This window comes from Palaemon carinicauda, chromosome 7, assembly GCF_036898095.1.
Source record: "Palaemon carinicauda isolate YSFRI2023 chromosome 7, ASM3689809v2, whole genome shotgun sequence".
NCBI classification, from domain to species: Eukaryota; Metazoa; Arthropoda; class Malacostraca; order Decapoda; family Palaemonidae; genus Palaemon; species Palaemon carinicauda.
In genome coordinates this window covers 169,459,529-169,475,183 of record NC_090731.1, presented here as the reverse complement: position 1 = coordinate 169,475,183, position 15,655 = coordinate 169,459,529, and the positions used below count along the sequence as shown (strand labels likewise).

The 15,655-nt window shown below is 36.2% G+C and overlaps 1 protein-coding gene across 2 annotated transcripts in view; it reads right to left on the bottom strand.

Moving 5' to 3' along the window:
• Positions 1–1,069: 1,069 nt before the first annotated feature.
• The window catches only part of Pgm2a (phosphoglucomutase 2), a 92,912-nt gene continuing 78,326 nt past the window's right edge, over positions 1,070–15,655 (bottom strand). For both annotated transcript variants that reach the window (XM_068377141.1, XM_068377142.1), the window contains 8 exons: positions 15,249–15,518; positions 13,990–14,174; positions 11,820–11,997; positions 11,139–11,252; positions 9,223–9,335; positions 5,656–5,758; positions 4,476–4,702; positions 1,070–4,160 (listed from right to left, as the gene is read on the bottom strand). In XM_068377141.1, coding sequence (XP_068233242.1) covers positions 4,058–4,160; positions 4,476–4,702; positions 5,656–5,758; positions 9,223–9,335; positions 11,139–11,252; positions 11,820–11,997; positions 13,990–14,174; positions 15,249–15,518 — 1,293 coding nt within the window. In that variant the 3' untranslated portion in view covers positions 1,070–4,057. The remainder of the gene's footprint in view (positions 4,161–4,475; positions 4,703–5,655; positions 5,759–9,222; positions 9,336–11,138; positions 11,253–11,819; positions 11,998–13,989; positions 14,175–15,248; positions 15,519–15,655) is intronic.

Genomic DNA, 15,655 nt, shown 5'->3' with positions numbered 1-15,655 from the left:
TACTGTTTTTAAAATATTTCATTGTTAATTTTTTCTCATCATTTGTTTATTTCTTTATTTCCTATCCTCACTGGGCTATTTTCCCTATTGGAACCCCTGGGCTTATAGCATTTTACTTTTCCAACTAGGGTTGTAGCTTAGTTAATAATAATAATAATAATAATAATAATAATAATAATAATAATAATAATAATTTAGGGGTTCAGAAAATATGCAGGCAGTACAATTACTGTACTCTTTTACTTTATCTGACAGGTAAATGTATGTGATTCTGAGAATATCACATACAATACAATGATACCCTGTGTAAGGTAGTAGGTTGGCCAGGGCACCAGCCGCCCGTTGAGATACTACCGATAGAGTTATGTGGTCCTTTGACTGGCCAGACAGTACTACATAGGACCCTTCTTTCTAGTTACGGTTCTTTCCTTTTGCCTACACATACACCGAATAGTCTGGCCTATTCTTTACAGATTCTCCTCTGTCCTCATACACTTGACAACACTGAGATTGCCAAATAATTCTTCTTCACCAAAGGGGTTAACTACTGCACTTTAATTGTTCAGTGGCTACTTTCCTCTTGGTAAGGGTAGAAGAGACTCTTTAGCTATGGTAAGCAGCTCTTCTAGGAGAAGGACACTCCAAAATCAAACCATTGTTCTCTTGTCTTGGGTAGTGCCATAGCCTCTGTACCATGGTCTTCCACTATCTTGGGTTAGAGTTCTCTTGCTTGAGGGTACACTCGAGCACACTGTTCTATCTAGTTTCTCTTCCTCTTGTTTTGTTAAAGCTTTTATAGTTTATATAGGAAATATTTATTTTGATGTTACTTTTCTTAAAGTATTTTATTTTTCCTTATTTCCTTTCCTCACTGGGCTATTTTCCCTGTTGGGGCCCCTGGGCTTATAGCATCCTGCTTTTCCAAATAGGGTTGTAGCTTAGCATTTAATAATAATAATAATAATATAAGTATATATTTAACTGATGTGTTTGCACGGAAGAATATGATTTCAAATACAAAAAATAAAGTATTTTGCAAATATCTAAATGCAAGGATACAAATAAATACTTTCTCCTTAAGTTTTATTTCCTCCAATATTTTGATGTCTTACATTTGTTTTGGCCAAATACACCAATACAATAAATAATGACCTTATATGGTAGTACCTTGGTATACGAGTACAATGCGTTCAAGGAGCAAGCTCGTAACTCAAAATGCTTGTAAACGAAAATCATTTTTGCTATAATAAAGGTAATTCACTCAATGCATTCCACAAGTCCATAGATATACATATACACACTCATTTTCAAAGGTTTGTAATGTTATATAAAGAGCAAATTATAACCATTAACATCAGAAATCAATTCACAAATAGAAATATTGACCTATTAGCTCGCACTTTACCTTTGAAGAGAGTTATGGATGGTGTAAGGATGGTGAGAGAAGAGGTGGATTACTGCTTGGAAAGAGAAACTCCTTCTAAGAGAACTTTATTGGGAGTTCTCTCTCTTGAATGGCGTTCAGTATCACTAACTGCATCACTCAATTTATGCTTTCCTGGGCTCTAGGTTGTCGATTTTGACAATGACCCTATCTAGAATTAACCGCTTCGTCCTTTCCTTTAAAATTCCATGGACATGCAACATCGTATTGTCAGTATCAAATAGAATCATTACTCACAGTGAAAACACCGTATCTATTATAAAATTTTGCAGGCTTTCCCACATTCTTAACATCTCCTTGGTTGAAATCTGCATTCTCTTGATGCAGTCCCTTATTCAGCTCCAGTACTATGGTTTTCACATAAAAAGTGTTTTTGGTAACTGTACCAACTTCTTAACTGGTTCTTATCAATCCAGGTAAACAGATAACTTTCAGAGTTACGATAATTTTGCAATTGATCCATCAATAACAGCATCAGTTCTGTATCATCTAATGCTTCGATATCCTCTCTATTGTTTAAAATTGTAGCTGTACCAATCGTGGATGTTGAAGTATGAAGGTACAATTTCTGCTAGTCAGCCACATGCTTTTTCTTCTTCATACTGTCTTTTTCAATCATCTCTGGGGCTATTGTTACTAAACTGTTAACTTTGCAACGCAACACACAATGTCTTTATGATGAACAATAGCGATTACAACTCAATAAAGAACATGCGGTCACACTTGAACAAAAAAAAATTATTCCAAGTATGTGTGAGAGATACTTCTTCTACAAGTGCTATTGGGAAATTGAAAGAATTACCCGGTAGGCACAGACCAAAGAGGGTGTTGCAGACTATGATAACAAAATGGTGAAAAAAAGGCCCGTGAACACTGCATGGGTGGTGTATGGGTACATGTGCTAATCTCGTTAGTACTTGTCAAAATAAAAGTGCACACAGGGGGAAATTTTTGCTCAACACTGATACAAAGCTCACAATCATATGAATTTGTATGCTCATAAAGCGGATAATGTGGGAGGGTGGGCTGTGACACCCTAGCAGTAGCAGCTGAACTCGGTTTAGTCCCTTGTTAGGCTGGGACGAACGTAGAGAGTAGAGGTCCCCTTTTTGTTTTTGTTTCTTTGTTGATGTCGGCTACCCCCCAAAATTGGGGGAAGTGCCTTGGTATGTATGTATGCTCATAAAGCGATTTCTTATATTCTGAGGTATTAGTGTACCACAGACAACAGATAAATGAATAACTGAATAGTATCTAAAATCAATGGGAAATAATTCTAAATGGGTTATCTCATCATAACCTTTTCATTTGTCGATGACTGCTAATCATACCAGGATACATAAGCAATAAGTATTTTCAGACTAGACACAATGTAAAATCTAAATCACCCCATACTCAGCAAGTACAGTAAGTATCCCATTACTTAATATTGTTACACATATCTATGATGAAACTTTTCTTTTTTATATAGTACTGTATATACACATGGTCATAAAACTCTTAGAATAATGTAGATACGACACTTTCAAAGTAAATTCCAGTTAGCTATTTAAAGCATATAACTGAAAAATGATGAACACATCAAAGTACTTTAAATCCTTACACAACAGAATTATACCTATTTCACACAAGTTTTGCTTTTTACTAAAAAATAAAAATACAGGCACAACAACAATGTTTTGATTATAGTCCTTCAAAATCATTACCAAATTATTAAACATACATAACTCTAATCCTGAAATGTTATATCAAGCCAGTTTAAGTTACATGGGTGTGATAAAAATATTGACCAAATAACCCTTTAGGTCTGAAAATTTTATTGTTAATACTTAAGACGGAAACTCCTAAAACAGGAAGACATTTTACCATTTTACAGTAAAGTACAGCAAATGGAGATGATACAACATTCTTAAAAACATAAATGAAATGAAATCACCAATTGTCTTGATAAGGACTATCTAATCATAGTCTTCTGAAATATATTATATTCATGAAAATAAATGCAGTACAGTATATTTTTAGGTTGAAGGAACGTAGAGAGTAGAGGTCCCCTTTTTGGTTTTGTTTCATTTGTTGATGTCGGCTACCCCCCAAAATTGGGGGAAGTGCCTTGGTATATGTATGTATATGTATGTATATTTTTAGGTAGGAGAATGATATACAGTTTACGCAGTATTATCTATACTGGACAAATGCCAATATGAATTCTGAGTAGTTACACCAGATTGTATAAATGTTCTACACATCATATTCTAAATCGGTACATTAAAAAAGAATTGTACAGTTAATCTTTTGTTTAAACAAATAAATACATACAGACATTCCAAGTTCTGTAACATTTTCTATGCCCATTTAGCATTTACAATAAGACTTGTACTCGTCTATTTATTTACATAAAATCCACTGAGAATTAACACGTTCACATTACTTACTAAAACTACTGGACCCCAAATTAAATCAAAACTGAATATCATACATCAATTAGGCCACAGATCTGAATCAATGGAAGCTTTAAGGCAATCACGTTACACTTTCAATTATGCAAGGCAAATTAGGTAGCACAGTAGTTACTCGTAGCAAAAATATTACGGATGAAAAAATACTCTGTTATCTTCAGTCAGCTCGAGGAATAAGATTGTTTTCCTTGGGTTGCATAAGTTCTTCAACCACGGCTTCCACCACCTCTGCAAGTTCAGCTTTCAGCGCAGCCCAGTCACTGAAAGGTCAAAATAGATAAGTCAAAGGAGTAAGGACATTATCAATTTTCAAAATGTTTATTGAAATACTTTGGCATATTTTATCTGTGAGCCATTTTCTGAGGATGCTGAATAGCACTGTCAGAAACAAAATACTGTACAGTATATTCACTGACACTAATAATATCTATTACATACAATTGAACAGTTTATACTGATTCAAATTTAGACCAACTAAAAACAAGATACTGTATACTGTACAGTTTACTACAGGATAAAAAGTTCAGAAAAATAAATGCTAATAATATTTTCTAAACTGAAAATTTAATACTTACTGTTGTTCAGGTTTGGCACACATCTCTGAGTAATACTTTATCTTTGGTTCGGTTCCACTCGTACGCAGAGTTAGCACACATCCATTTCCAAAGGAGAAGGTTATCATCTGACTTGAAGGGGACACAGGCAAGACTGCTTTTTTGTCAGGTTGTGAAGAGTCATATCCAGTTGTCAGATCTCTAATGTCATTAATGATAAATTTGCCACCGCCAACAGACTTTGGATACTGCAAGAAAAAGATTATTTCAATTTTAACTTTAAAAAATACAAAAATAAATAATTTCAGACATTTTCACCTCTGTTAACTAATGCTAAAGGGGAACGGGTTATCATTTACATCCTTTTGTGGCATACTAGAGACAATACTCAAAGCGAAGGAGGATGGACTGTATCAAGAATGACCTTCGATCAAAGGGATTAACCGGTGATGAAGTGTGGGACAGAGGTAGATGGAGAAAGCTGTCCAGAAACATCGACCCCATATAAAGGTGGGAAACGATGCAGACAAAGAAGAAGAAGAAGAAGAAGAGACAATAATATAGGTGCTTTGCAGCAACCCTGCAGACCCAGACTTCATAGTTTTCTACCTTTTACTTTTCAACTGTTCTCTTTGGCCTCTTCCATCTTAGGTGTCCTGCTACTTCACCTTTATCTTACTTCTCTTTTCCCCTAGCAAGATTATTTCATTTATCATTCTATCTTTAGCTGAAAGCGCAGTATTTTGAAACTTTCAAGTCTGGTATAAAAGACTTTGCCTAAGGCTCCAACTTTTGCAGTTTACCCACTCCTCAGTCCTCAAATTAAAGTCCTTATACACAACATACAAGTATTTCATTCTCGATCCTTAAGGAACTTATTTATCAATTAAAAATATCTCAATAGCATTCATGAATAAGTTAGTCAGGACCATTAATTGTTGAGGCAGTATATTTTACAAAGGGAAGCCTGTTAAAGTATTGTTTTGCAATGAATGGAATTTATCATTTGTTCCTTTATCTGTGAGCTTCTCAAAAGGGAACATCTAAATTATCGAGGTGAAACTAAGATTTACTATAAATAAAACTGTTCAGCAAATAAAATATCACAAATATGGATTCAGAGATACAGTACCCCAATAATACAAATTTATCAAATTTCAATGCCTCCAGAAATTATTAAAAAACATTATCAAGAACTCACTGTATTAGGGCCTTCGAAGTTTCTCATTCTGTCGAACATCTTGCTGATGGTGTTCTGGTCATGGCATATATAGTAAGAATTGTTGCTTACGTGGTATCCATATCTGAAACAAGTAAAAAGTTTTAAAGATCGTGATTCAACAAATAAATTACCGTATAATACCAAGGAAAAATAAATTCATTCCCTTGCAAAAACAAGTTATCTGACAGCCGTTAGCAAGGTAAATTTAACTGTAAAGCAATGGTTCGCCACCCCACTACAAGGTAAATTTAACCGTAAAGTGATGGTTCGCCACCACACTACAAGGTAAATTTAACCGTAAAGCAAAGGTTCGCCACCACACTACAAGGTAAATTTAACCGTAAAGCAATGGTTCGCCACCACTCTACAAGGTAAATTTAACCGTAAAGCAAAGGTTCGCCACCACACTACAAGGTAAATTTAACCGTAAAGCAATGGTTCGCCACCACACTACAAGGTAAATTTAACCGTAAAGCAATGGTTCGCCACCACTCTACAAGGTAAATTTAACCGTAAAGCAAAGGTTCGCCACCACACTACAAGGTAAATTTAACTGTAAAGCGATGGTTCGCCACCACACTACAAGGTAAATTTAACCGTAAAGCAATGGTTCGCCACCACACTACAAGGTAAATTTAACCGTAAAGTGATGGTTCGCCACCACACTACAAGGTAAATTTAACCGTAAAGCAATGGTTCGCCACCACTCTACAAGGTAAATTTAACCGTAAAGCAAAGGTTCGCCACCACACTACAAGGTAAATTTAACCATAAAGCAATGGTTCGCCACCACACTACAAGGTAAATTTAACCGTAAAGCAATGGTTCGCCACCACTCTACAAGGTAAATTTAACCGTAAAGCAAAGGTTCGCCACCACACTACAAGGTAAATTTAACCGTAAAGCAATGGTTCGCCACCACTCTACAAGGTAAATTTAACCGTAAAGCAAAGGTTCGCCACCACACTACAAGGTAAATTTAACCGTAAAGCAATGGTTCGCCACCACACTACAAGGTAAATTTAACCGTAAAGCAATGGTTCGCCACCACTCTACAAGGTAAATTTAACCGTAAAGCAATGGTTCGCCACCACTCTACAAGGTAAATTTAACCGTAAAGCAAAGGTTCGCCACCACACTACAAGGTAAATTTAACCGTAAAGCAAAGGTTCGCCACCACACTACAAGGTAAATTTAACCGTAAAGCAATGGTTCGCCACCACACTACAAGGTAAATTTAACCGTAAAGCAAAGGTTCGCCACCACACTACAAGGTAAATTTAACCGTAAAGCAATGGTTCGCCACCACACTACAAGGTAAATTTAACCGTAAGGCAAAGGTTCGCCACCACACTACAAGGTAAATTTAACGGTAAAGCAATGGTTCGCCACCACACTACAAGGTAAATTTAACCGTAAGGCAAAGGTTCGCCACCACACTACAAGGTAAATTTAACCGTAAAGCAATGGTTCGCCACCACTCTACAAGGTAAATTCAAACGTAAAGCAATGGTTCGCCACCACACTACAAGGTAAATTCAACCGTAAAGCAATGGTTCGCCACCACTCTACAAGGTAAATTTAACCGTAAAGCAATGGTTCGCCCCCACTCTACAAGGTAAATTTAACCGTAAAGCAATGGTTCGCCACCACTCTACAAGGTAAATTTAACCATAAAACAAAGGTTCGCCCCCACTCTACAAGGTAAATTTAACCGTAAAGCAAAGGTTCGCCCCCACTCTACAAGGTAAATTTAACCGTAAAGCAAGCAAAGGTTCGCCCCCACTCTACAAGGTAAATTTAACCGTAAAGCAATGGTTCGCCACCACACTACAAGGTAAATTTAACCGTAAAGCAAAGGTTCGCCACCACACTACAAGGTAAATTTAACCGTAAAGCAATGGTTCGCCACCACACTACAAGGTAAATTTAACCGTAAAGCAAAGGTTCGCCACCACACTACAAGGTAAATTTAACCGTAAAGTGATGGTTCGCCACCACACTACAAGATAAATTTAACCGTAAGGCAAAGGTTCGCCACCACACTACAAGGTAAATTTAACCGTAAAGCAATGGTTCGCCACCACTCTACAAGGTAAATTTAACCGTAAAGCAATGGTTCGCCACCACACTACAAGGTAAATTTAACCGTAAAGCAATGGTTCGCCACCACTCTACAAGGTAAATTCAAACGTAAAGCAATGGTTCGCCACCACACTACAAGGTAAATTCAACCGTAAAGCAATGGTTCGCCCCCACTCTACAAGGTAAATTTAACCGTAAAGCAATGGTTCGCCCCCACTCTACAAGGTAAATTTAACCGTAAAGCAATGGTTCGCCACCACTCTACAAGGTAAATTTAACCGTAAAGCAAAGGTTCGCCCCCACTCTACAAGGTAAATTTAACCGTAAAGCAAAGGTTCGCCCCCACTCTACAAGGTAAATTTAACCGTAAAGCAAGCAAAGGTTCGCCCCCACTCTACAAGGTAAATTTAACCGTAAAGCAAGCAAAGGTTCGCCCCCACTCTACAATGTAAATTTAACCGTAAAGCAAAGGTTCGCCGCCACACTACAAGGTAAATTTAACCGCAAAGCAATGGTTCGCCGCCACACTACAAGGTAAATTTAACCGTAAAGCAATGGTTCGCCGCCACTCTACAAGGTAAATTTAACCGTAAAGCAAAGGTTCGCCGCCACACTACAAGGTAAATTTAACCGTAAAGCAATGGTTCGCCGCCACACTACAAGGTAAATTTAACCGTAAAGCAATGGTTCGCCGCCACACTACAAGGTAAATTTAACCGTAAAGCAATGGTTCGCCGCCACACTACAAGGTAAATTTAACCGTAAAGCAATGGTTCGCCGCCAATCTACAAGGTAAATTTAACCGTAAAGCAATGGTTCGCCGCCACTCTACAAGGTAAATTTAACCGTAAAGCAATGGTTCGCCGCCACTCTACAAGGTAAATTTAACCGTAAAGCAATGGTTCGCCGCCACTCTACAAGGTAAATTTAACCGTAAAGCAATGGTTCGCCCCCACTCTACAAGGTAAATTTAACCGTAAAGCAATGGTTCGCCGCCACACTACAATGTAAATTTAACCGTAAAGCAATGGTTCGCCGCCACACTACAAGGTAAATTTAACCGTAAAGCAATGGTTCGCCGCCACTCTACAAGGTAAATTTAACCGTAAAGCAATGGTTCGCCGCCACTCTACAAGGTAAATTTAACCGTAAAGCAATGGTTCGCCGCCACACTACAAGGTAAATTTAACCGTAAAGCAATGGTTCGCCGCCACTCTACAAGGTAAATTTAACCGTAAAGCAATGGTTCGCCGCCACACTACAAGGTAAATTTAACCGTAAAGCAATGGTTCGCCACCACACTACAAGGTAAATTTAACCGTAAAGCAATGGTTCGCCACCACTCTACAAGGTAAACTTAACCGTAAAGCAATGGTTCGCCACCACTCTACAAGGTAAACTTAACCATAAAGCAATGGTTCGCCACCACTCTACTAAAGTAATACAACATAAAGAACTTACGTCGTATAAATGTCCTGTAATTTGTCTTGTAGTGTCATATTATGTTCAATGGCTAGGTAAGTCGACATTTCAGCTAATCGCATGGCTGCAGATACCCCGTCTTTGTCCAGAACCTGTTTCAAGAAAAAAATAGGTTTGGAACAAACATCATTAAAAAAATAATTTCAGGATAGGAAAACTTACTTATACTGTAGCGCCATAGCCTGTGTACCATAGTCTTCCACTGTCTTGGGGCAGAGTTCTTTTGTTTGAGGGTAAACTCGGGCACACTATCTATCTTATTTCTCTTCCCCATGTTTTGAAATTTTTATAGTTTATATATGACAGATTTAATTTAATATTGTTACTATTCTTAAAATATATTATTTTCATTGTTCATTACTTCTCTTGTAGTTTATTCATTTCTTTGTTTACTTTCCTCACTGGGCTATTTTTCCCTATTAGAGCCCTTGGGCTTATGGCATACTGGTTTCCAACTAGGGTTGTAACTTAGCTAGTAATAATATAATAAAAAAGTAACTAATATCATATAAGTAGCCTTCCTGGCATCACATTCACTAATATACTGTACCAATATAATTTCTAAATTAAATAACTAATGTGCAAATACTATATGTATATTGTACAGTACTGTATTAGTGTACACTATGTCTAATCTTCTCTTTGGTCTCTAACAAGACCTTTCAGGACCATCAGTGCAAACAACAAAGTTATGAAAGTTAAATTATTTAAAGAATATTTACCCCAAATCATATTAAAGTGAATGAATAGAACATTCCTTTAGTTTCCTTTTTACTGTACAAATTCGTTCATTTTGCTAAAACGAAAAGATAATTAATTAACAATTTTTTCATAACCATATTTAGGTAAGTAATAATTAACATAAGAAATCCACATATAAAACCAAAGTTTTTATTATTAATCACGTTATTCTTTGTCATTCGTTCATCGATTGCACTGTCTACTACTTGATCAAGGTTTCATATACAAGTGAATGTAAGCAGCATTTAATTCACCCTTTAAATACAATATGGATAAATATTAAAGTTCTCATCCAATGGAGGTGAGGATTTAAAAGGGATTTTGACGAAGGAAAAATCTATTTCTGGGGAGAGACCTGTGACGGCCGGTGAAAAGGGTCCTTCTTTACACTTTTCTAATATAAATCTTCCAAATATACTAGAGAAAGATAAAAGCATGGAATGCAGAGGTTACAACCCTCACGCGATCACCTTGTGGGTGTCGTGTATTTAACAAGGGCGTGTGAAAACCACTATTCACAGGCTGTCTTCCATTTAGATAATCCCTTCATCAAAGGGGAGGGCCGTGACAGGCCCTAGAGAATACAGTTGGGCTACCCCACCGACACCTACTACTCGCGTTTATCACAACTAAATAATTTTTGAGATCCTAAGAAAATACAGTACAAGCTGAGTTGTTCCTTAAAATTTAACATCATAACATTGACGGTGCTTCAATGATATCACATTTCATCGTTTCCATATTGATGATGTCATAAGTGTTATTTCATTATATGACGTTACTGTACAGTACTCATAATCGGCACTAAAATCGACTCTACATACTGTAGATTCAGTGGTCTCTAGAGTTTTGTAAAATAGAAACATAAAAGGGAAACTGTATTTGATATTTCAGTCATTTTCCCCCCAAAAAAATAAACAATTTTCTTTTCATGACATTTGCGTTAAAACAGGAAAATGACTTTTAGCTTCTTCATACATGATATTCAAAACTGGCGATGACTTACATTGTATAGCATTATTTCTAACAATATGTAATTCACAGAGATGACGTATGTAAAGGTTAATTTTGGACTAACATCAAAAATTTCTTGAGTAGCCAAACAATCTATTAAAAACAATCATTTCTTTTTAAAAACTAAAATGGTACTTTACCTCACTCCCGTTCATAAAGCCAATGGCTTCTTCAAAAGCAAACAGCACAGTCTTGTCCTTATTTAAGAGATCATGTGCAGAATTACCCATCCACTTAAAGCCTGTTAAAGTTTCCTGTAGAAGGGAAGAAAAATTAAAGTTATTATGTTAAAAGTCTGAGAAAATCAAATACCATAAAATAAAATCAAACATCCAGCCAAATGTCTTCATCTTTCAGAGAAATTTGATGAATTAACTATCTTTTTATCACAACCATATCTACATTAAAATCAAAATTAATGATATAAAAATAAAATACACATTTTCAATTCAAATTATTTCCTCCTAATAGGCTTACATCCTTCAGTTTAAGTAAAATGTAGGCTACTAATAGCTCTTAAAAACTTGACTGAAGCAGACTGATGTAAATGCGAGTAGTTTTAATGTAGAAGGCATATTTAGAGAATTACAATACCTGTATAAACAACTACCATTATTTCAGATAAAGAACAATTATGTAACAAACCATTGTGCTTGCTGTATATATTACATAAGTTATAAGGTACTTTTCAAACAAATGAACCCAAAGCCACAGGAGTTAATGAATGATTTTAAGTTCTCTGACACCACAGGAGTTAAGAGATTTATAATCTCAATTACTAGCTATAGTAAGTCAAGAGAACAATCAACATAGCTACTTACAACAAAATTGAATCCTTCCTTTCTTCCAATTGCATCCAATATTTTAGAGGATACTGTAGAAGCTAACATATAACAATCACTTGGAGGGATGTCAGGGGTGAGCTGCTGACAACGGAACCACGCCCACCATCCCAGAAGAGCACCTTCTTCATTGCCAGTGAAGACCTTCCACTGTCCACTATGAAAAGAGACAAATAATTAATATTTTCTGAGTTCAACATCTTTTAATATGTGATTTACATTCAATATCTTTTAATAAGTGATTTAACTTCAACATCTATTAATAAGTGATTTAATTTTAATGTCTTTTAATAACTGATTTGAGTTCAACATCTTTTGATATGTGATTCAATCAATAACACTAAGCATCAAGTAAGTGGGAAAAGGTATTCATTACAACTGTCTATCCTGTAATAAGGACTCAACATTCAAGAAAATATTAAACCATTCCTGGGAATTTTAAAAACATCTTAGTTACCTCATATCTATGGCAGTAAAGAGACAGTGACATCATTTTGCAATACTGTACTTACTCATGTAAATGTACAGTATTCAATTTATTTAACAAACGCAATAGAAAATTATTGAATGGTCAAATTGACCAGTAAACTAATTTAGATACAATATACGATTCCACCAAAGCTCTACTGTATATCTATGAAACTGTATGCCTGAATCAAATATTATGCAGTAGTTAGTCGTTATCTTTTAAAATCCCTAAACGTTTCCCCATTCATCGATTAAATATTCTACTATTAAAAATATGTTATGCCAATCACGAAGTAATCTATCATTATACAAGTTGCTAGAGGATGAAAGTAATATGCTAACTATAAAACAGAAAAAATGGCAATGCACAATGTACGTATTTGTAGAGAATCTTTAATTATCTTATATATAAAAACTAACTAATAATATTCTGTGCAGAATAACTGAATGATTCATGAGTTTGAGAACGAAAGAAAGTTACATAACAGTGCATAGCAAACTCCTAGTATAAAACTGAAATTTCCAATTATAATTATCATTTAAATTATTTATAATTACAACTGAATCTATATTTGTACTTAGAAAAACTTTTCATCAATCCAGCCAAGAGTATTCTGAAAACAAAATCAAAATTACAGTACTATACTTCTGATTAATGGTTATGAGCAAACGAAATAAACTAGAGATTGAAATCACTTCCAGTATTTTCAAATCGTATTTGCATATGGATTAATGGAGTTAAGGCCAGGCCCAGCACTGGTTACGTAAAGGCCAATCAGTTCATAGTTGCAACTGGGGGAAAGCAGTGCCGTTGGAAAATAAAATATAAGTTGAAAAAAGGTAGGACAGAAACATGGAAGAAGGAACAGAGATAAGGTAAAAAATTAAAAGAAAGATGCAGCTAAGGTCCTTAGGGATGATGTAAAGACCCTTTGGCTTTGCCTACAGTGCCTATTGGAAACATCCCTGCCTGGCAATCTACCAGACTGGGGTTTGAGCCCCACTCAAGCTTGATAGTTGCTTGTAGTGTCTGCAACCCTACCATCCTTGTGAGCTAAAGATGAGGTGTTTGGAGGAGCCTTAAGGTCTATTTGCTGAGTCATCAGCAGACATTGCCTGACCCTTCTGGGTCCGCAACCTCAGCATCCTTGTTAGCTAAGGCGGGGGGGTTTTGGGGAGTCTATATGTCTACCTCCTGAGTCATCAGCAGCCATTGCCTGACCCTTCCGGGTCCTAGCTTGAGTGGAGAGGGGCTTGGGCACTGATCATATGTAGGTAGGGTCAGTCTCTAAGACATTGTATTGCTATCTAGGACACTAATACTGTCTCTTACCTTTGCCATTCATGAATGGCCTTCAAACCTTTAAAAGGCATACTGACTTAACTAGCCCTTAACAGAAGTACTTTCACAGAACTGTACAGTTGCTGCAGAGATTTTGAACAAAGTAAACCCCAACCCATGATAAGGTCATAGCCAATCATGATGTCTCCTGTATTAACAGTGGTGACAACACATCCCCTTAAATTGATAATAAGTTAGTATAGTTTGAAATTTGTATCGTGACCGCTCCAAACGAGGGAGACAATGTGACTGGCTATGACATCATCAGAGGGTGGAGCTTATTTCGTCTGGAATCTTTGCGGCGACTATAGTATATTCTAAAAGCAAAAACAAACGTACTTCGTTTTCTCAGCCACAGCAAGTCTATCAGCATCAGGGTCATTGGCCAAGATCACTGTAGAATGGTTTTCATCTGCGGTTTTAAACGACAGATCAAGGGCACTCTTTCCTTCCTCGGGATTTGGGAATTTAACCGTTGGGAATTCCGGGTCTGGCACCATTTGTTCTTTCACTGGTATCAAAGGCTAATGGGCAAAAACAAAACAATAAGTTGTGATAATATAAAAATGGTCTACAGCCCTTAATACTAATCAATAGTAATTGAGAAAAAATACAAGATTTTCCAAGAGTATTAATATCTTTCATTGTATGCGATATGGAATTTGACAATATTTTTCATGGAGTGAATTTTCAGTTAGCACAAATCAATTTATGTGGATGGTTTTGAGATAGAGTGAACATGAGAACTTGTACAAAAGCACCTATATCATATTCATCAATCTTCTACCCTTATCTTTAAATTATTCAGTTAGCATATGACCCTCTTTACATGAAGGGTCAGCAATTAAGCTTTAAAATAAAATGAAAAATTCACCTTCAGATGCTTTTCTGTTAGCATTTGTTTAAATTCCTAAATATATAGTTACAAATTCATGGCAGATGAAAAATTATTCGATGCTACTATAGCGTGATTCCTACCCTCATTTTCTGTTCCTACCTCAATATGGGGATTCAAATCTACTATAGGGTGATTCCTACCAAACCACCTAAACAAGCAAACAATCAAATATTGTTAGGTTAGGTTAGGTTAGGTTAGGTACTCCAGGGGCACTTGAATGAACACTGCTGGCGTGTTTTGAAAGGATATCAAGACCACTTCGTAGCAATCTTAAGCGACATTAAACAAGTTTTTGTTAGTTCATTTTTGTTACTAAATTAGGGCTTCAATTTTGTAATATTGACTCCCAAAGTTAATTATGATTGCTTAAAGTGCGTTTTGTGGATTTTTAGGATGTTTTATAGAATAGAATAGATTAATATAGTGTCAAGATGTATGTTTTATCTATCCTTATTTGATAGGAATCACCTCATACCCAAAAAATAGGGTAGGAATCACACTATAGTAGAATCCTGATGATAGGAATCACACTATAGTACAATAGCACCAATTAACGGATTTTGAGCGAAGCGAAAAATCTATTTTTGGGTGAGATAGCCATGTCGTCCTGATGGAAGGTTCCTAATACCTTCCATCAGGACGACATGGCTTGAGCCCAAAAATTCATTATATTTATCAAAGTAAAATCCCATTGTCTTACTTTGAAATTGCAAGACTTGAAAGCCTGAACCATATAGTCGTGAGATACTCCGTGCATGGCCGTGACTGTGAACTTGAGCGGGGACTGTTGGTTCTTCTCCTTCTGTAACATGGAATCGCTGAGCTTCGAAAAGTACTTTTCAGACATTTCGGACAGAGGATCGCTGAGCTGAGGGTCAGCCAACGCCTTCTCGAGGTCCCAGGCATTTTCCCACGGCTCAACATTTTCTTCGATGCTTGTCTGTATGCCTCTGTCGTGAGGGGGTATAATCTGAAATAGGCAACAGAAATTAATATTCCAATCTTTTATTAGAGAAATATAGGTACAGTATACAGTTTATTGTTTTGTACTTATCAAATATTATCAAATAAAGATAGAAAACTTGCATAAATTAAATTCAATCTTAA